This window comes from Heterocephalus glaber, unplaced genomic scaffold, assembly GCF_053883595.1.
Source record: "Heterocephalus glaber isolate CG9 unplaced genomic scaffold, H.glaber_assembly_v1.0 deba00000331, whole genome shotgun sequence".
In the NCBI taxonomy this organism is placed as follows: domain Eukaryota; kingdom Metazoa; phylum Chordata; class Mammalia; order Rodentia; family Bathyergidae; genus Heterocephalus; species Heterocephalus glaber.
In genome coordinates, this window is record NW_028258142.1 from 64,344,685 (window position 1) to 64,365,432 (window position 20,748).

At 45.7% G+C, this 20,748-nt stretch overlaps 1 protein-coding gene across 9 annotated transcripts in view; it reads left to right on the plus strand.

Annotated features, from left to right (window-relative positions):
• The window catches only part of Ptprm (protein tyrosine phosphatase receptor type M), a 675,227-nt gene that overhangs the window by 57,986 nt on the left and 596,493 nt on the right, over window positions 1–20,748 (plus strand). The window contains exon 2 of one of the 9 annotated variants that reach the window (XM_087189945.1): window positions 10,101–10,192. The exons of 6 other annotated variants lie outside the window; for them this stretch is intronic. Coding sequence is in view for 1 of the 3 variants with exons in the window: in XM_087189928.1 (XP_087046054.1) it covers window positions 17,027–17,030 (4 nt within the window). In the remaining 2 variants the exon portion in view is untranslated. Of the gene's footprint in view, window positions 1–10,100; window positions 10,193–16,987; window positions 17,095–20,748 lie in introns of those variants that run through there. 2 more of the 9 variants (XM_087189943.1, XM_087189928.1) reach the window with 2 other exon arrangements.

A 20,748-nucleotide genomic window follows, 5' to 3' on the forward strand; every position in this document is an offset into this window, starting at 1 on the left:
AGGGGACCTGAGACATCCAGTGAATGATCTAGATTTAGGGACAGTATTGGGGAGGAGCTGCAGATTGGAAATGATGGAGAGAGAATAGTCCCTCGCCAAAGCTGCGTGCTGTTTCCGTGGGAATTAGCAAGGCTGATGAGGACACTGCTCTGAGAAGCTGTGAAAATGTCTGCGAGAATTCAGTGATTGCCGAGGTGCCCTAAATAGTCTTATGTCAGCAATTAGTGGTAACAGTGTTTCATTAATCCATCAGATTTCTGATGCTGCACATCCTCACGAGGGGGATAATAGAAAATCCTCAGGATTAGCCACACAGGCACGGTGCTGCAGTGTGTCATTACAGCCGTGGTGTCGGGCGGGAGACCGGCGAGTGATCGTTCTCTGTGAGCATCCAAGTATTCCTTTCTTGACTTCAGTTCTGAGCGCTGTGACACAGCCACACAACTGTGAACACCGTGGGTCTTGGGCTCTTCCGTTCTGTACGTGTCAGTGGGCTCTCTGGTTGTGTTGCAGAGCTGGGACACTCCAAGTGCCCCCGGAAGGAAGCCTATTGCTGCTGAGTCCAGAGGCCTTGTACTTGGCTCCCTGGCTTGACAGTGTGGGCTCTCCTTCCTGCATCCATAGTCCTACTGTCCCACCTGGGCAGCGGCTCCCTGTTCTCGCCCTTCTTCCCATTCATCTTTGGTTGGTTCTCTGTTGGAGTCATCAGCAATTGTCCTCTGTTACTTCTGGTTTCTTTGAGTTCCTGGATGCCTCCTCTTTGACTTCATGTCCTTAGCTCTCAGAATCCCTCCTGTTCTCACCTGTTGGTTGCGCATTGGCCCTTGGGGTTTGACAGATTGATTCGGGTGCAGCCTCCTCTGAGTGTCTTACTAGAATCTTTGATTGGCCGTCTTTCTTTGAAGATGCTCTTCCATGCCCCGACTTCAGGAAATGACCCTTCGTCCAGTCCTCCAGCAGGAAGACCTGCAGCTGTCCTTGGTTCCTCCATTTCTCTGGTGCCAACGTTAAACCAGTTGGTAAATCCTGTGCCCCCTCTCTCCTGTTTCCAGCCCCTGTCTGCCCTCACACAAGTTCTGCTTGGCCTGATTCTTCTGTAAATGACAGCATTACCAACTGCACTTTCTACCTTCAGCATCTCCCGTGACGTTCTGCTCTGATGCTTCCAGGATGTGAGTCAGACCCTCCAGTGGCTTCCCACAGTGCCGGGCACATTCAGACTGCTTGTCCTGGAGGTGCTGTGGAATCTGCCCCAGTCCTTCCGTTGGCCATGGAGTTCTCTCCTCGTCCTTCCTCACTGATGTCCTGTTCCTTATCTTTAATCCCCACCTGGGTTGTTGCCCACAGAAAATGATCTCAGATGTCACCCAGTAGATATCTTCCCTCTGTCCTGTGATACTTGCTGCCAGTACTTGGCACCTGTCGCGTTACAGGTCATTGGTGAACATTTTTTCTTTGCTATCCTAGTGAAATTCTTGATTATGACTTTTTTCCAGTTTGACTTAGTTCTACCATTAGTCATCACCTTGTACACTGTTTACCCAGATTACTGATAAGAGCTCTGAAGTTCATATTTCAAATGCTCTCAATTAGTGTGGAAAGCTTTTATTAATGTCTCTGGCATGAATTATTTACATGAACAAGAAATAACATGCATATGGTAACAAATTAGGATGTTATTTTCATATTAAATGTCCCTGAGATAATAAACAATGAATTATTAATGTATCAGGCGCTTTTTTATTTCTTTGGGTTTTTTTAAAGCAGAAAAGTAAAACTAAATTAGTGTTATTGAAAGCTCATGGGGTGGGTTTTAGGTTTTCAGGGAGGATCTCTTTGCTTAAAATCAAAATAAAATATCACTATTTACAAAGAAAAAAATGAACTTGCATTGTGCTTTCTAAAATTATACTGTCTATTTGGAATGTATTCCTCATATATTTTGGAGTCTTAAAAGCCTATGGAAAAACAGAAAAAAATAGACTTATGTTTATTGTTAAATTAACATTAATTTTATAGTTCCATATTTAAAATGCTTCTCATTATTATGGCTAAGGCAATTTTATAATGCAGGGCCCAAGTCTCATTTCCTTCTTGTCTGTCCTCCTACAAGATAAGTAGTTCTTGATGATATAATGCACTAATACTTTGCATAAAGTGCTTAGCACAGTACTGTGTGCTTAATACATAGTGAGCACTCAATAAATGATAGCTTTTATCATTTAGGAAATGATGTTCTTCTCCTTCCAGAGTCCTTCTTGCCTTGTATTATCCTTGTTTTTGTATGTCTTTTCTAAGTATACTTTAAGATTGTAGAGGACTTTGTACATTGTGAGGGATTAATAAATTATTTATGCATGGAATCAATAATGAATGTGTGAACGTTCTTTTAAAATTTAAGTAGCTTTGATTATTTGAAGCTGGATAATACTGAGCCCAAGCATGGCAGAGACTTCTGAGCACAGACAAGTTAATGCCTGAAATAATCCCAGAAAAGCCACTGGAGACAGGAGGAGTCTTTGGGGACTAACCAGAAGTCGCGTTTGCCTGTCTATGGCTTCCTTGCTGAGGCAGTTGAACTAAATTAGCTGGGGATGTGTTACATGTGGAGAGACCTCTGTGGCACCCTAAAACCCATAGAATGCCCCACTTGGACCAAATTTGGCAGAGTTCCCCATTTGGTTAGGATTAGTTACTCAGTTTATTTATGGTCAGTGACTCACTTGGCTTCTGTTGATTTGGGAAGGGTGGGAAGACTAATGGCAAGAATGTGAGACACTGCACAGGGCAGATAATGCTCTGTTTCCCCACTGTGTGGGCACAGGGAGAAAGGTGGCCTTCCAGGAAGCATGTGTTGAGAGCCGCTCATCTTTGAGAGCTGGCACTTGTGGTGTGACACGTTCTTTCCGTCTGCCCATTAACCACTGCGGCTGCAAAGTGCTGTAGGCATTCAGGGAGGCCTTGGATGGATAGACAACAGCCTGGGAGAGACCCTATCCTGGGGCTGGAGATGAGCTCATCTCACAGAGATAGCTCAGTCCAAGCCTCTTTGGTTTTCCTAAGGCCTAGAGTTTTGCCTGGCGGTTAAGTGAATTTCAGATCAATGAATGGCATTGATCTTCACATTGGTATCGTGTTTTATTGACTTATAAGTAAACCAGCCTTCCTTGTCATGATTGTATTGTATTCATTCTCGCAGTGATTCCAAAAGATTGTGTATCTCAGAGTTGCAGAGCCCTGTCCTGGGCAATAAATGGGCTAAAATATGAGGAGGTGGGCCCATGCAGATGCCTGCCACACTACTGTCCGTGCAGGAGAGAAGGGGTGTGCCACGCTGACACACTGAGGAGGAAAATGGGCTCTGCAGTGTGGAGAGAGCCGGAAGACTTCAGCCAACAAGCTGCATTCTGAACAAAGCCTTGGAGATATTAGATTAAAAGAAATGGTCCAGAGGCTGGGGATATGCAATTGTGGACTCCTTGCCTGTCAGGCATGAGGCCCTGGGGTCCCCATCCTTGGTACGGCCAAAAAGAAGGGCAGGATTGGAGATTTGGAGTGAGGACATTGCAGTAAGAGAAAGTTAATGGCAGAGGAATTGAGAGCTGTAGGGTCATATCAACAAAATTATATTAATTAAAAGTTTATTAATTTGCTCATGTATATTTAAGTTAAAATGATGAATTTTTATCAAGTTTAAGATAAATTTCATTTACCTTCCTTTTGACATTGTTCAAAATAAAATTTTGTTTTGTTCAGGTTTTTGGCCTTGTACTCTTTAATTTCTTTTAAACATTGGGATTCTTTATAATCAAGATAAAAAAGGAGATCATAATTGCCTGTAGTGCCTTCCTTAGAAGTTATGCTGGACAGGGTCTTCAGTAGAAAGTGAAAGGAACAGTAAGTTGATGTAATAATGTCTATACCTCGCCTCTTATGCACCATTCATTTACTTCCTCATTCAAAAATATTTATTATGCACCTACTATGTGCCTGGCACTGTCTAGTGTCTTAAATTGTGTGTTTTTGCTTATATTCTTTATGGCAGACTTTATATCCTTCTACTCTGTTAAAATTTCTTTGACGGATATAGTAAGTTCTTTTATTTTTTATTTTTTGTGGTACTGAGGATTGAACCTAGGGAGTTCTGATTTACATCCTCAGCCCTTATTTATTTATTTATTTACTTATTTTTGTTTTGAGACATGGTCTTAGCTGCCCAGGGTAGGCTCAAACTTTTGGTTCCCCTGCTTCATCTGGCTAATGGGGTATTAATCAAGGGTATGCATATTGAAAAATCTTGGAAGGGAATTCAGGCATTGATGAGCAAGATGGATATGTGGAACATATCCTTACAGGTTTGGCATTGAATGCAAATATTAAGTTCTGTGTAGCCTATAACTTCATTAGAACGGGTGATGTTTACTATTTTTGAACTTTTCCTGGTGCTTTGCATTATTTTAACAGATAATTCTACAGCTGAATCAGATCAGTGTTCAAGAATCCAGCTTTGTGTTTACGCTAACCTTACCGTTATATTATATTATTTTGATATACATTTAAGCATGAAGGATTATTCTTAGCTTTTACCAGGGAAGCTGATATTTAAAGTTCTTGATGCTTTCATTAATGATAAAAGTTTCTTACAACACTTCAGCTCTTACATGGAAACCTTTCTTATCAAGCAGAAAAACTGAAGATTGGGTAGTTTGAGTCTGGCAGAGGGTATGTTCCCTGGATCCCATCCAAGCGGCCCTTTCCTTAGAAGGCCCAGCAAAGGGAATTAGTAGAAAGGGGACCAGAGTAGTGTTTGTAATAAGGAGGATCCTGTCTATAAGAGCAAGTTCTTTTTGGAAGACAGAAGTTGAACATTTCATAATTTTGACTTTATGTGGTTGATCTAGTTTATTTGGTTTTAAAATTTATACTTTTAATATTTTGTCCTAGGCCTAAGGCTTTGGAAAAATACAATGTAGTAACAAGACTAAGGTTTAAACCTAAAGCAGTTGATAGTCTTTGACATTAGCTATCAATATTTCTACCTGCCCTTGTATCTTTTTTTTTTGGTACCGGAGATCGAACTCAGGACCTTGCGCTTTTGAGGCAGGCGGCAAAACCACTGAGCTAAATCCTAGGCCTGCCCTTGTATCTTGTGTTGTATAAACCTCTCAGTGGCTTATAATTTTCTAAACATATTGCTCTAATGACATGTACTTGAAAACATCTACATTTTTGACTACTCTGGTCTTTTAATGATTTCAAGTTCATTTTTAAGGCCCAGAATATTATCTGGACCGTCTTCAGAAGGCCATCTTCTGAGGCAAACCCAGGAAGTATATACTACATTACGGTATTAATTTAAATTAGAATTGTAGTTTTCATGCATTCATTAATTTAGTATTAATAGGTTGAGTCTTATGTTAATTTCAGATTTATTAACAATATGCTCAAGTCTGTTGATTATTTTTATTCTTGATCCTGCAATAATTGGTATCGTCAACAATGCAGGTGCATTGTTTTTGGGTCTTTTAGAAAATGATTTTCTTTTGATTTAATCACTTGGTGCAAGGCATATGCATAACACTTCTAAAAAATAATGAAAAATTAAGTTCTACGGCAGTAATAAATATAATCTCTTTTCTTCACAGTGGAGAAATGGATCATCTTAAACAATAATTGTTTCCCTAAAACTGTAGCATGTTACTTTGTAAGTTTTTTTGGTTTTTGGGTGATGAATTTAAACTAGGTATCTCATGTCCGGTTTTCAGTATTTTCTGATTATACACTTTCAAGTTTTGAGGTCTCATATATGTTGAACGAGCAGATAGTATCTTTACAGTGTAGCACATGCAATTTCTTGCTGTATTTCCCTTGGCTCATTTCCAGTAATAGAATGTGTTTTTATATTAGTTTTCTTTCTAGTTAGACTGTTTCTGTGCTTGAAAATTTACTCAAAGAAGGCTGCCACATCTTAACAAGTTGGTAAAGTAGGAAACAGCATTCATCATGCTTTATTCTACTTGTAACTAATTGTGAGTCCTGAGTTACTTACAGGAGGTGCGTAACTAGTCTTTTGCAGGGAATGCATTTGTTTGGCAGGAGTAGTGGAGGCAGAGAGGAGCTGTAGTTGAAGAAAATGGTAGAATGGAAATAATTGATATTGACAGATACTGACAAGAGGGGGAGATGATGCCCAAAACAGGTTTCTTACATCATAGGTGAACGGAAGTATTACACACTTTATTATGCTGCTGAGGTTTCTCCCCTGTTCAGAACAGATTGTCGGAAAACCAGAACTCACTGCAGAAAAACTTCCAGGGTCTGAAGGAGAGAATTAATTACAAATATTTATACCTTCTCAAATGATCTGGTATTCACACAATCTGAAATTATATGGCAGAAGTTTACAGATCGTCTTTTGTGAGGCAGTTTGTGGTGTGGAGGACACTGAGGGCCAGAGAAACTTACAGGTCTTTGTGTATTCAGTGCTTTCAGATGCAAGTAAAAGAATCCCTAGCTGAAGCCAGTCAAGTAAACTAGAAAACACAGTATCTGCCTCCCACCCATGGGGGATAAATTCTAACAATAGGTGTGAGCTTTGAAGCCTGAAGTGCAGTTCATAGATACATTCCATTGCAGCACTAGATTCGTCTTAGTGTGAAATATGTTTAGTAAATACGTATGCACAGTTAAATTTTACATCTACTTTTCCGTAACCGTTCTTAGAAAGTTGTTAAAAATGTGATCAGAAATACAGTAATAGGAGAGGAAAGGAGAGACAGGGAAAGTCTCAGTAAATCTGGAACTATGTGTCAGAATATGACTGCTGACACATGACAGTGGGACAGTTAAGTTCTCCACAGGAAGCGCACGTGCCTGAACACATGCATTTACTTTCATTGTAGCGCACATGCGCAGAGGGATAACAAGAATCCTAGGGGGTGGGCTGTTTCTCAAAGCTGGGCTTTGGCCTCTGATGCATGACGCCCTATATTAATCTTTCCTACAGAATTTAATATGATACTGAGAACACAGTGATTGAGTAAAGGTAATTTTTTGGCATTAATCTGTCACAATCAGAGAACACGGCAGTAAAAAACAGGTGAAATTTTTATTAACTCCTCACTCTTGGTCCAGCTTTGAGCTTTATGTACTTTCTAATTAATCTTCCCTTTCATCTGAGGAATGAGGAAACTGAGGCTTGAGAGGGTAAGCCTATGGGCTGAGGCCTTCCCAGGTCTGACCCCATCCTCCTGGGGGCTCAGCAGGGTGAAGAAGGCACAAAAGGATCGGTGACCACATGGGACACAAAGGCATCTGACCCAACCGTCTGTGGTCCACATTGCCCCACATAGTTGAGGATGGAAAAGGAAGTAGTCGTGCTAGTTGCTGCGGTTCTGTGAAGAACGAAAATGGAATATTTGTTGCTGAGAAAAATTACTCCTAAGTAGAGGATGACTTTAAATTGTATCCAGTTTTGAGAAGTGTTTTCTAGGCAAGCAGAGGTCCCTGTGTTTTCCCAGGAAGCGCTCTGCAGCGCTGTGCCCCGGGAGGATCAGGATTAACCTCCCTCCACAGAACTATTTGTGCTCTTGTAGAGACAAGATGTGGTCTCAAAAGTTGGGCAGACTTCACATCTAATTCTTCTCCTGTCATTACAATTTCCTCTCCTAATCCCAGACCCGGTGGAGGTTTTATTACACGGGTTGGTGGCATTAGCCTGTCAACAGCTGGAGGAGACAGAAGTCAGAAAATGGACTTTTTGAGGTCAGGAAGCTAAGCAACCAGAAGAACCAAGTTGTCAACTTGAATCATCTTGGGAATGAAAGAAATTATTCCACAGTGTGGGAAATACTGCACCGAGCCTCTGTTCTGTTTTCTTTTTCTTTTTTTCCCCAGTTTTCACTTCCTCTTTCATAGCAGCATCATGTGTGGGAGAGAGAAATGTTCGGAGCAGATCCTGTTGGTGGAAAGCTGAGGGCATGTGTGTGCCCATCTCTGCTTGCTTTAATGCCCACTGGGAACTCTCGAGTGGCTGTTGCCCCCTGGTTTAACAGCATGTGACCAATTAGCTGAACACACTGGGAAGGTAAAGGGGCTGAGTTTAGTCACAGCCTCTCATTCCTATTTTAGTCCTTAAAAAAATTCTTCAGCTTTGTAATGTTTACCTTTAGTTGTGACATAAATTTTTCATATTTGGGATGAAAGGAGATGGAGGGTAAACTTCACTCGCTGGGTATATAGAGTGATTTCTTCATAGTACTTGGAAACACTTTTACCATAATATTTTATAAAACTGAAATATAGGCTTCTTTTCTTAAAATAGATATGGCCTGTTACATGAGCAAAGACATAAAATTCTTCTATGAAACCATGAGATAGAGTGTTCACAAGTGAAAACACATGTCCCTGCCTGCTCCCTTCTCATTGCTTGGGCTTTGTTTTACCCAAGTCGTACTTTATAAAATGAAACGTTACATACTGGCCTAGGATGAAATAAAACCCAATACTGGAAAATCTGTTTCTTAATAAGGCTTAAATCTACATTTCTTCATTTTTGGTATGAATCCATGTTCTTTTGCTTATTTCAATGAACCATGAAATCCAAATGATTATTTCTTTAAATAGTAAATCAAATATGCAGTTTAAAATAATCTGAGCTTTTTTTAAAAAAAAAAAGGCAGCCCAAAGGAAAGTAAATTTTTTCCCAGATCATTCTTTTGTGTGTTTCTTTTATACAGCGCATTAGGACATGTGTGCAATTCATGAATGATATATTAATTTTAGAACATCATTATATTACCAGAATAGTATCAGTGAAATCAAGTTCAGTGTTAGAGGGGGAAAAAACCTGTACTAAACAAGCAGCACATATTTAAACCTAATATTTCCGTAAAATGTTATGTTTTCAATATTTTTTGTACCTCAGAATACTTATAATAATATTTTTCTCTTAAAGGCCTGTGTATTGGAAGGCCATAAAAGAAATATTTTATAATATTTTGGAGGTTTTTACTTGGTAAAGGTGCTCTAAGAATACTTTTTTGCAAAACGAGGAAGGGATTTTCCAAATAAACACTTTGCCGTTTGCCTTTAGAAATGTGGATTGTTACATACTCTTCATTGCTCTTTCTTTTCTTTCTTTTTTGGTACTGGGGATTGAACTCGGGACCTTTTGCTTTCAAGGCAGGCGGCAGAACCACTGAGCTAAATCCCCAGCCCATATTACCCTTTCTTAAGGCGGGGGGCACTTGTACTTGTCTTTGTTAGGGTTCAGAGGCCCCCACGGGAATCTGTTCACCATTCTGAGGTGATGCAGGGCCGTGCTAGGACCCTTAGGAGGCCTGGAGAAGAAAGTCAGGAACTGAGCGCTACCCCGGAGGGGGCCTGGGACCCCAGCCTTCATCTCTCCACTTCCCGGCGGCCGTAAGATGAGCAACTTTGAGCGTTGAATTCCCACCTGCTCCTGCCATGGTGTTCTGCCTTGTTAAGGCCCCAGAGGAATCTTTGACTGTGGACTGAAGGCTATGAAACCTTCAGCCAGAATAAATCTTGCGTCCTCTGGAGTTGATTTATCTCAGGTATTGTGTCACAGCAATGGAAAGCTGCTAACAATTTTCAAATCAGGATCTCCTTACGTACTGTGGAACATTTTTAACAAACACACGTGACCAGTGCGCTGCATTCCTGTAGGACATCCTAGTGGATGCAGACAGTGAGCGTGTCTAGAGGAACCAGTTGCACAGGTTCTCACCTGCTTGAGCTGATTGTACGTTTCATACAATTAATTTACAGAATTATTCTATCAAGAAAATTAAAGGCATATGGGGGGGGTTAGAAAGGTTGTTCCCTAACAATCTTTTTTTGGGGGGGGTACTGGGGATCGAACTCGGGTTCTTGCACTTTGAAGCAGGCGGCGAAACCACTGAGCTAAATCCCCGTAACAATCTTAGATGAGTCCTGTGGAAAGACTAAAGATGGACTGCTTTAAAAGAGAAAGTGCTACTGCAGTAGGGTAGGCAAGCCAGAGACGAAAAATTAGAAAAGAATTGGGACTCGAACTCTGAGAGAAAGCGTGCATAATTCAAGGTCATTCCACACAGATGAGCTGTGCTCCAGTCACCTGCCTGGGAAGAGACCCGGCCTTCATTAAAGCTTCGGACAGTGACAGCCACTTGCATCATTCAAGCTCAAAGTAAGTTATATTTTGATTCTCATTGCAAGGCAGCTGTCCACTGTAACTAAGAAGCTATTCTTTTCTCAAGGTTAAACAAGATAACCTTTAACGCCAAAGGTTATTATTATATATTTAATATATACTTGCTTCATAGATTTCATTTCAATTCATATGTCTACATAAAACTTTTGTCAGCTGTTTTATACAGTTGTGTATATTTTGTCATATTGAAGTAAAAAGAGAAAGAATTTGTTCCTAAAAGTCTGTAAAAACTTGGGTGATGGACTTTAAAATACTTTTGCAGAAATGTTATGTTTTTAGGTGCAACCCAGGAAATAATTAAATATTAAATTTTTAAACAAAAGTTGGCTTTTAATTAATTTGTATTAAAAATGAACTTTAACCAATTTCATTTGCCGTATTATAGGGCAGTAGTTCAGTATTAGGCACATTTTTGTGCCTGTGTTATAATCAAGTTTCACATTCTAGTTATGTAACCATCTAGCAATTCCAGGAAAACCCTTCTTGTTTAGAAATGAAACGGATTCGTGGCCCACCGGTCTTCTCAGAGTGGCAAGCTCTGGCTTTCTCTGGACCCTTCTGTTAGGTAGATCCCTTCGGAGGCCACGGATTTGGACTGAGCGCCTGTGTGAGTCTAACAGACCATAGCCTTCCATCCCAGTCTCTGGGGACTGGCTGGGCCCGGAAAGCCCTTGGCCAGTTAGCTGATCAAGTTGTAGACACCTAGCTAAGCTGTAACCAGGTGACTGGTTGACCAGGCTATACCCAGTTTTCTGTGCCTCGGTTCCATTTTCCTGAAAATCCTGCCTGGGCAGTTGTTGGACCTTCTCAGAACCTGCTCTAGTTCTGGGAGTGTCCCATTTGTGAGTCGTTTGTATTTTGTTTACTTTGCTCAAACTCTGCTGAATTTAATTGATCTAAAGGATTTTCCTTTTGACACTTCTGATCATACCAAACAAAAAGCATTTTGAGAGTAGAAGTAAAAAGTCAAAGCCACTTCCCTGCAGGATGCTGAAGCCTCGCCTGGTGCTTGCACAGCTTTGTAGGCGAAAGTGCTGAAAGAGACCCTCCAGTAGAGGTGTGAGCACATCCTCCGCCCCTTCGGAGGCTGCTCGTTTTGCCTGTCTCCGACCCACTACCATTCAGGACAGCACAGATAACGGCCAGCCCAGGACGCTCCGCCTGGCTGACCAACACCTGCAGAGGTGCATCTGGTGACTGCGGCGGGGTAGGGACACGGACCCTTCCACCGCCCAGCTCACCCTCAGGAATTTGCCCGGGCCTTAGGGTCCAGAGTGCTCCTTGGCCCTGGGGAGAGGCCCTCCCCTGGCTTCTCAGCTGATCAGGACTGGGTCTCTCCCGAAATGGGCACTGGTGCTTTATCCATTTATTTTGATGTTTTGAGAAAAGGTCTTGCTTGCTCTGTGGCCCAGGGTGCTCTCAGACTCGTAGCTCATGGGATCCTCCTGCCTGAGCCTCTGGAGTAGCCGGGATCCCAGGCCTGCATCGCCTGCTTTGAGAAAACTGCCCTGATCCAGAGGACTCAGCCCACATGTGGCGAGGTCTCTCTGGGAGCTCTGTTGGCACCTGTCTTGCCACGCTATTTTTGGTGAGCCCTGGACGGTGCCGCTGCTCTGTGAAGACAGGGCCAGGCCCAGAGCGGCCGTGCTGAGCACAGCAGGCCGAGAGCTGCCCAGCCATGTCCACCCAGTCAGGGGCCTCCTGAGCACTGCCCAGGCTCTGGGCAGCACCGAGTCTGCGGTCCTGGAGGACCTGCGCCCACCCGAGAGCAGAAGGGGGTGAGGGAGGCCCCTGCAGAGGCCTGCAGTAGCTCGGCTATCCAGGGATGCAGGAGCAGCCATGCTGGGGGATGGAGGGAGCTGGGCAGGGCCTCTGCGGTGCCTCCACGGGGCGATGCCCTCCTGCGCTGGGTGCCACAGTTTGTCACCCAGCATCCACATCAGTGATGCTGGTGGCCAGGGCCAGCACAGTGGGGTCTTGGCTTTGGGTTTGGATCCTTCTTACTATTTAGCTTCCTTGTCAGGCGTCAGGGATGGAGCTGGAAGGTCCCTCTCAGGGGCTGCCTCCGCTGGCAGTCCAGCCGTGGTGGGAATGCCTGCCCCTTTCCCCCTGCCTTCAGGCTTTGGGTGGAAGTGGCTCATCCTTGCCTTCTAGGATGGCATGGTCTTGTCTTCAAAGAGCCAGGCGTGGTGACACTGGCTTGTAATCCCAGCACTCGGGAGGCTGAGGCAGGAGGATCACTGTGAGTTCAAGGCCAGCCTGGGCTACGGAGTGAGACCCTGTCTCAAAAATATAAAAATCAAAATTAAAATCAAAATAAATAAAGCTAAACTGATGAGATGTGAGTCTCTGGTCTCCTGTTTATGCAGGAATATGCAGGAATTCCAACGATAAACTCAAATTGTGGGGTGAATGCAAATTGTTTTTAGTGTATTAAAATAAAATGTGAGCTTCAGTTACTACTAGTAATATGTCTGTATTTGTTAATCAGTGGTCACAAACCTACCACACTAATGCAAGGTATTAACAACTGGGGAAACTGAGGCTAGGAGAGAGGGAGGAGAGTGTATGACATTTAATATTTTGTGCCTAGTTCTATAAACCTAATCCTACTCTCAAATTTTAAGTATTAATTTTTTTTTAGGAAAAGAGGAAATTTAGAAACGCATGGGACTGAGGAGCCCAGTGGAGTTAGTACAGTTGGAGTAGTTGAAATGACTCATATTCTAGAGATAGTCTGGACAAAATGTACTACCTGAAGTACCAGGCTCTGTATGCGAATGTTTTTGAATGTGCTCGTTTCATATCAGCACTGTTAATACCCATGTATGACACCCACAGCCCCAGACCCCGAGCGAGGCCTTGCTGGAGCACATCCCCATGGAAACCGCCTGGAAACCCCCCTGTGGTGGGCACCTTCACTTCCTGGGCCCGGTTCAGCACCTGCCCCCTTTTTGAGGGAAAATAGGCTGTATTTGGCTATTCTGTTTTCCCGGAGAGAAGTAGGAAAAGTTCTCATGGGTTTCATTTTTCATGAGGGGAGTGAATTGCACAAATAGTCTTTTTCCTTCTCCCACACTTAAAGCTTCCCCTTCTCCCTGAGCATGAAGACAGCTTATAATGGCAACCACTTTTTCTCAGCCTCTCTGTATTCGCTGTTTTTCCCTAGCCGTGTCCTCTTCCCCTCTTGAAAGGAGGCCCATTCCACTTGCCCTGCGTTTCCCCGGGGAATCTTCCTGCTGCTTCTCAGCCTGCATTGTGCCACCTGCAGTGACCCTCTTTGCTAATATTTGGATTCTTCATTCTTTAAAAGACTGCATGAAGGCAGCTGTGCCCCTGTTCAGTGACTGTCCGTTAAAAGATGCTCGGCGTCACCACACTTTACCTCGGCCCGGTGCTTGCCAAGCTGTCGGCGGCTGCCCCGGAGTTTGAAGGCCAGGAGGCTCCATGCCTGCCCATTTCTGGAGCTGCCCCTGACAGCAGCCCGATTCCAGTGAAGCCCGGAGAGGGACAGGGGGCCGAGCAGGCCTTGCTGCAGGCAGTGGGAGCCGGGCCTAGCCGGCCTCCTGGCTCGGGACATTCATTCCTCCGGAGGTGGCTTGTCCTTTCTGATGATGGATTGAGGGTGACAAGCAGCACATGGGCAGACTGACACCTCGCCTGGGCAGTTGGTGCCATTTAACAGTCTTCTCCGCGGCTGACATTTTCATTTCCCTCCTTCACCTCGCTCATCACGGCCGGTTTGCATCTGCTCTTCTGTGCACAGCGGTAATGTGGAATGACAGCGCGCACGCTCCACCCCGTCACCCATTTCACATGCTGTCTTCCGGCCAGACTACACCGAGTGCCTCCACCAGCAGAGCGAGGAAGGGGCGTGTGCAGGCCTCATCTTGGGCGGCTGAAATTTTCATGAAGCTTTGCCGTTCAGAAAAGTGGTGGTGAAATGGAGGTGCTTCGTTATGGTCTGCTCCAACCAACTGGAGCTTGCCTTGCTGATCAGGAAGCCTGTTTCCCAGGGAACAGTGGGGAGGGCCTTTTAATCACCTTCCCATGGGAAGAATGACATGTTGCTGCTACCTGTTCATCTGTCACCCGCCCGCAGCTTTATTGAGTTGTAATTGAAGTAGAGATTCAGGCCGTGCAGGGCTTGCCACGCGATGCTTTGGCACACTGTATACAGATTGCCACTGGTCACCCCCAGAGCCGCCTTTTGTGGTGGTGAGGACGTCTCACATCGGCTCCCAGCACGGTGCCCGTGTGCACTGCAGTGTCAAGGCCGTGGTCACTCGCAGTGCCCTAGCCCAGCGGACTTTATTCAGCCTGCACAGGTAGAACTTCGTGCCATGGGCCGACATCTCCTGGTCTTTTCATTCTTAAATCTTGCTCTGAGCTCTGGGAAAACTCAAATGAGTAGCTATGTAGAATTTACCTATCTCTTGCCAGCATGGCCCTTAGAAAGTCTGAGTATCTTTTTATACCTTAAAGCTTTTAAAAAATAAATATATATAAATACATGCACATACACTTTTTATACATTCCTGGCGGGGCTGTAATTCATGTGTCTCACAGCTGAGTGGCTTGAATCCCCAGTGGTATGCATGACTGTCTCATCGGGTGGCTCCATATTAATATTGTTAGTAAAAAGACTGATTAAAGTGATTAGATCCATTTGTACCACCGTCTGAGGGTTCAGTTATGCATGTACCGCTGGCAGAAATATGTTAACAAGAACATGTTTCTGCAGGAGGTAGCAGAAGGCTTGGGTGGCTGCAGATGGGTGTCAGATTTCGGCCTCAGACTGGGTTTGGGCAGTGGCCCCTTTGCCTCCTCATTCCCATCCTGCTGGGCACCATCAGCCTCTAGGATGGAGGGCCTGCTCCCTCCTCGCCAGGCGTGGCTGGCTGTGCGAGAATGGGAGTTTGGGCCTGCAGCCTGCCGTGAGGCACGGAGAGAGTGTGGCCCAGGGCCTGGCTCTGGTTAGTGTCGGGTGGGCTTAGTAAGTGGCAGAAGGCATGAGAATGTGCAGTGCGTCTCCCAGGAAGAAAGATCTGAGGAGATACAGAGAAAATGGAGCCACTGCTGCTTCTGCAAAGCGGGAAAGAGCCAGGGAAGGAGTGCAGATGGGAGAAGACAAGGGATTCTGCAGAGACACGGGCCAGGTGGCTTTCTTAGGCACACCACCAAACCCCTGGAGGCCATGACCTCCCCAGGTGCAGGGAGCTGGGACCCCTGCAGCCCCGTTGTCCCTCAGTCGGAGCCGCTGGCCTCAGGAGACCATGTGCCAAAGTCAGCTGAAGGCAGGACAAGTCTCTGGAGGCATCGGAGAAATATGTTTTTGAAGAGCGGGCTGTTTTAGCAAAGGTGAAGAAGCAGGGCCAGAGATCTGTGCAGGCCACCGTCAGCTCCTTTGCAACACAAGGGAAAAACCATTTTCCTATGAGAAATGACACTTAAGACTCATATTTAGTGTTCTGACACTCGGAATATTCCTAATATCCGCTAATGTGGCACGGATGTCACTTTTCAGAGCTCTTGTTACACATGTGGTTGAATTTCTGCATTCCATGAAGCTGCCTGGGGTCTGCACTTGCTGGATTCTTGGATCCACTCCATGTGCAGAGTGTTCGGACTGCTTGTGTGGATTCTTGTTGTGAACGTGCTGCTCTCAGGATCTTGCTTCCGGGTTCTCAGTTGGGGACATGCCAAGTGGCTTCCTCGGGACAGCAGGGGTGCGTGTGCCGGGAGGGCCAGAAGAAGGCCTCCCACAGTGTACAGCCTAGAAGGTGCCAGGACACATCCGGCTCAGGTGGAAGAATGTCTTCCACCAAATTGGCCATCAAAGGGAAGTCATGGAGAAGGCGACTTGGCCGGTGCAGGAACATACGGTGGTCCCTGGAGAGGTGGACGTGGGAAACTGCTTACACTGTCAGCGCACGCTGCTCCTGATGGATGCCTGCTGTGTCGCCTCTGCCCTGCTAGGGTCAGTCCTGGTGGCTGAGGGTGAGGGGCCTGTCGGAGTCGTGGGAGGAACACTGGCCCAAGCCCACGTGATGATCATCGGCAGCATCAGTGGCTTTACTTCTGAGTGGTATAGCTGTCAAGTGTGTTCGCACCCAGTCTTAAACAGTATGGCCAAGGGCCGTGTCTCCGTGCCGCTCACCCCTCATTTGCTCAGGATGTTTCTTCCTGTCTAGTGGGTGTTGGATCCTTGTTTGCAGGATAAATGCATCATCCTCTCTGCACCTCCAGACGGGTCTGTGGTGGGTGCGTGGTTGTGTCCACTGATGTTGCCCTGAGGGGTGGTGGCTGCTCAGGAAGGAGGTGCAGTTCGTGGGCACAGTCCTGACTCAGTGCCCTCTTCCTGAGCCACCGGCCTCACCCTTCCTGAGCATGCTGGCCGTTAGTAGTCAGCAGGCCTCTGTCTCACACTCCCGGACCCAGGGACCCAAGAGGTGGAATCAGTGGAACAGAGCAGGGGAAGTGGCTGGGAAGGGACCAGGGGCTGAGCAGCCCATGTCTGGAGGCTGCTTAAGGCTTTTGCTCCCATACAGGCCCCTTCCGAAGGTTTTGAGCTATGGTGTCGCCTGGCCTCACTCACCTTTTAAAACAATCACTCTGCCTGCTGTCCCTAGGCTGGACTGTCCAGGGTTGGAGGTGGTGCAGAGCCCTTTAGAACCCTGTTGGAATAGTCAGTACAGGGCAGATGGTTGCTTGGGTCAGGTGCTAATAGTGGAGCTGATGAGAACTGATCGGTCTGTTTGCATTTTTCAGGGCAGGTCTGGTGACAGGCTGGATTGAAGTTATCCGAGGATGGGTGAGGAGTGACTCCGGTGTCCTGGGCCCAAGTGACTGCATGGATGCCTGGCCATGATCCCGGGGTGAAAGTCTGCGGTGCACGGGGGTTGGGAGAGGTTGGGGATGCCAGGGAGGTTCCGTAGTGGAGATGTGCGTGTGCAGCGGGACATGGAGGCCAAGGTCACAGAGGAGGGCTGGGCTCGGTGAAGCTGGGGAGAGGTCGTCTTGAGATCCATGGGGATGCGGATGTGTGTCCAGGTGGGGGTCACCGCCGAAGGGCAGAGGCTCCGTTTCCATGGAGACGGATGACTCAGTGAGTGTTGTTATGACATTTCCTCTCCTTGTACATCTGCATGGCCAAACCATTTCCCTTAAAAGATAGTAGCGTGGGTGTGTGTGTTTATGTGTGTTCCTGGGACACGCATCTGTATGTATTGCATCCTAGAAACCTCAGCTGTGGTCTTTCCTTTGTGATTTGTACAATTTATGGCTTTGATTGAGAATATATTTTAAGATATTCAGATTTTTATTTTAATAGATTTTTATATGCATTTTATTTATTAACATGTAAATTTTTAAACTTGTAAACTGAGTATCTATCTTTAATAGCGCTTCAAAGACTGAGAGGCCAAATTATTCCTCCCTCTGTCTTCTAGGGATCTGATTCTTTTTTGAGGGGATCATGAATTAAAAGAGCATTTCAATTAGCATATTCAGAGTTATTCTTTGGATCAGTATGCATAGCCTACCAATACTGGAATCAGGACTTTGCAGAATAGATTTCTTTAACTTTTATTAACATTCTGAATCTTAAGTGCAAATATTCTATTAGAGTCAAACAATGATACAAATTGATTGATGGCAAAGTGACTTTGATGGCAAAGTGGCTGTGTTTGATCTCGGGAGAGACATGCCATCATAAAATAATTTAAAGATAGGTCATTAGCATACATTTCATTGAATAATGTTTTCATTTAAAAACCTGTTCAGAGGAAAGGCTCTTAATGAAAAAATTGGTTTCCAAGTTCCTTATTCCTAGATTCACTATTCTTTTACGTAGGGCTCTCCTTGCCTTTCATGAAACTTTCTTTTCACCCATGTACATTCTGGTCCCCTCTCCTTCCTTCCTTCTCTCCCTTCCTTCCTTCTCTCCCTTCCTTCCCTTCTTCTTTTTCTTCTCCCCTTCCCCTACTTTTTCTTCTCTTCCTTTGCCTTCTCTTTCCAGAACAAAGGCCTGGAGCCCTGCTTGCACGGGGGAGGCTGAGAAGCAGGTGGAAAGGCATTGGCGCTCCTGTCCACCTTCACACTGGAGTCAGTGTCCCTCCCGCCTGCCACCATGGCTCAGTCCCAGGCTCCAGAGCTTCTGTCCTGTACCCCGAGGCAGCCTCGGGCCTGGTCACCAGCTCTGCATTGCTTTCATAAGAAAGGCTCAGTGCGGGAGAGTCCTCGTGACCCTTTGCCCTGACACGCAAGCTGCTGTCGAGATGTCATTGCACTCCAGGCTTTCAGGACTGTCCTCGGAAGGCCAGGAGGTCATGCCGTCCTGGGCTCTGCGCGTCTCGGGCCCACGCATCAGGGTGCAGTTGTCAGATGAAAGCCAGCCCCGGTGTTGTTGGCCAGGCGTCCTGGTTTCATTTCCTGCTCCAGCCAACATTTCCTCCTCCTTTCTGACAGCCACAGTTTGCATAGCAGGTGACAGAGGCTTACAGTCCCTGTTCTATTTGGAGCTCCCAGAAGCGAGCTTGTAGGGGGCTGGTGTTTGGCAGGTACAGAAGGAAGTCAAACGTGGGCACTGGGGATGTCGAGCCAGCTGCCTGGAAGGCCAGTGCTGGCCATGAGTGTGCAGCTCGAGGCCATAGTCTGGACACACCCGAGTGGCTGTGTGCTGAAGCACAATTTTAGTGAATAACACCAGGACTCAGTTCCATCAGTTTGCCCAGCTGAGAGGAAATTAAGTGCAGTTACTTGACTGATAATGATGCAAACAGTTTCAGGTGTTAGGATTTCATTAGGGCTGTGTGTTGTTTCTCATCATACCTGTTTACATTTTGTGTCAGGTATTTCAAATTAATCATGAGCATAATTAATAGGTGTAGTAATTAGATTACCATGTGTGATGATCTACAACGTGACAGAGAATATGAAGAAGCAAGAAAGGTAAGGAGGACCTCTTGGGTCTGTGTAGCTGGTGTCCTGTGCACTGCGAGCCTCACCAAAACAGGTTGGCACTCAGGATTAATGTGTCGAGGCTTCATGGCGCGCCGGCTTCTTAGTGTGACTGCTCAGCGCGGACACGGCGCTCGTGGGAAGTGAGACTCATCCAGACTGTGGTGTTTCATGAAGATTGTTTTGTAACAATGGTTCTCATTGAAGACTAGGTTACTTCTCATCGCTGCAGAAACCAGGAAGCAAATATATGCATTTGCTTTCCTTAAAAGCTTAATTGACGTAAGCATTAGTCTGCGTAGTAAGCTAAGCAGAAAAGGAGTTTGGCCTTTCAGAACTTTAATGAATTATTGAGCATATTTCAGAGAGAAGATTTTTGAACAGCTTCCCGAATGGCTCCTGTTAACCTAAAGAGACGCTTAGTCAACTATCCACAGGCTCCTAGGCGAAAGGGGGAACCTTTGCATGGAAGTCACTTTCCAGCCACCATTTGCCTTGGAATGATTTCAGATGGTTGCATAATGAGAGCAGAAAGTCGCAAGGCTACATATAAACTGTGCGCTACTTAATACATTATTCATGTTAGCCCAAAGGTATAATTATTCAGTGAAATGAGAACTAAGAAAATTAGTTCTGTATTAATGTTTATTTATACGATTTTTTTTTGTACATACTCACATTTTCCTACGAGTAGAGGTAATCTAAAGGCCATCCACATGCCTGCCATCTTCCTAACTAAATGTCACATCAGGTTAGAAGGGCCAGGTTAATTGTGTTCACCTTTTCGTCTTTGTTGTTGTTGCTGTAATGTTTTGCTTTTAGAGAAATAGTTTATTTCGTGTAACAGGGAAAGTAATTCTTGTTAACGCCATCTGTGCTAGTCACTTTCCCGTGGATGGGACAAAATGCCTGACACCCACCACTTAAAGGAGGGGAGGTTTATTTTGGCTCACAGTTTCAAAAGCCCCAGTCCCTGCATGATTGTCTGGCTCTAAGGCGGAAACAGCCAGGCAAAAGGGCCTGGTGGAGGAAAGCCACTCGCTTGCCCCTTGGCGGGCAGGAAGCAGAGAGGGGAGGGACCTGACAGCCTTGCAGGCGGACCCGAAGTGGCCAGGCCCCGCCTCCTAACAGCGCAGCACCCCGAACTCCTGAGTGTTTGATCTCCTGATGAGGTGGCACCCATATCCGGGGATCTTCAGAAAGCTCCACTCCGCTGAGACACCTGGGGACTCTTTGGGCCCAAGCCACACCACCACTGTCCTTCAGAGGGCAGGTGCAGGGAAGAGTGGCACTGTGCATGACACCTGTGGACACTGCCACACCCTGCACACCCCTCTTGCAGGAAGAGTGAGAATGATCGCCTTTCCAGTCCTGGTAATCATGGGGGTCCCACCCCACACTCCTGCATCACCACAGCCTGTCCTGTGTCCACCCTCCACCTCTTAGTGAACTGGTACCTGCTTCAGCCCCCAGGCAGGGCTCCTCTCTGTGGGAGGGCAGAGCCCTTCATTCTTCGCTCCACCTCTCCTAGCAGTTTCTTATCTCAGAGCCAGAAGCCACAGACCTCAAGG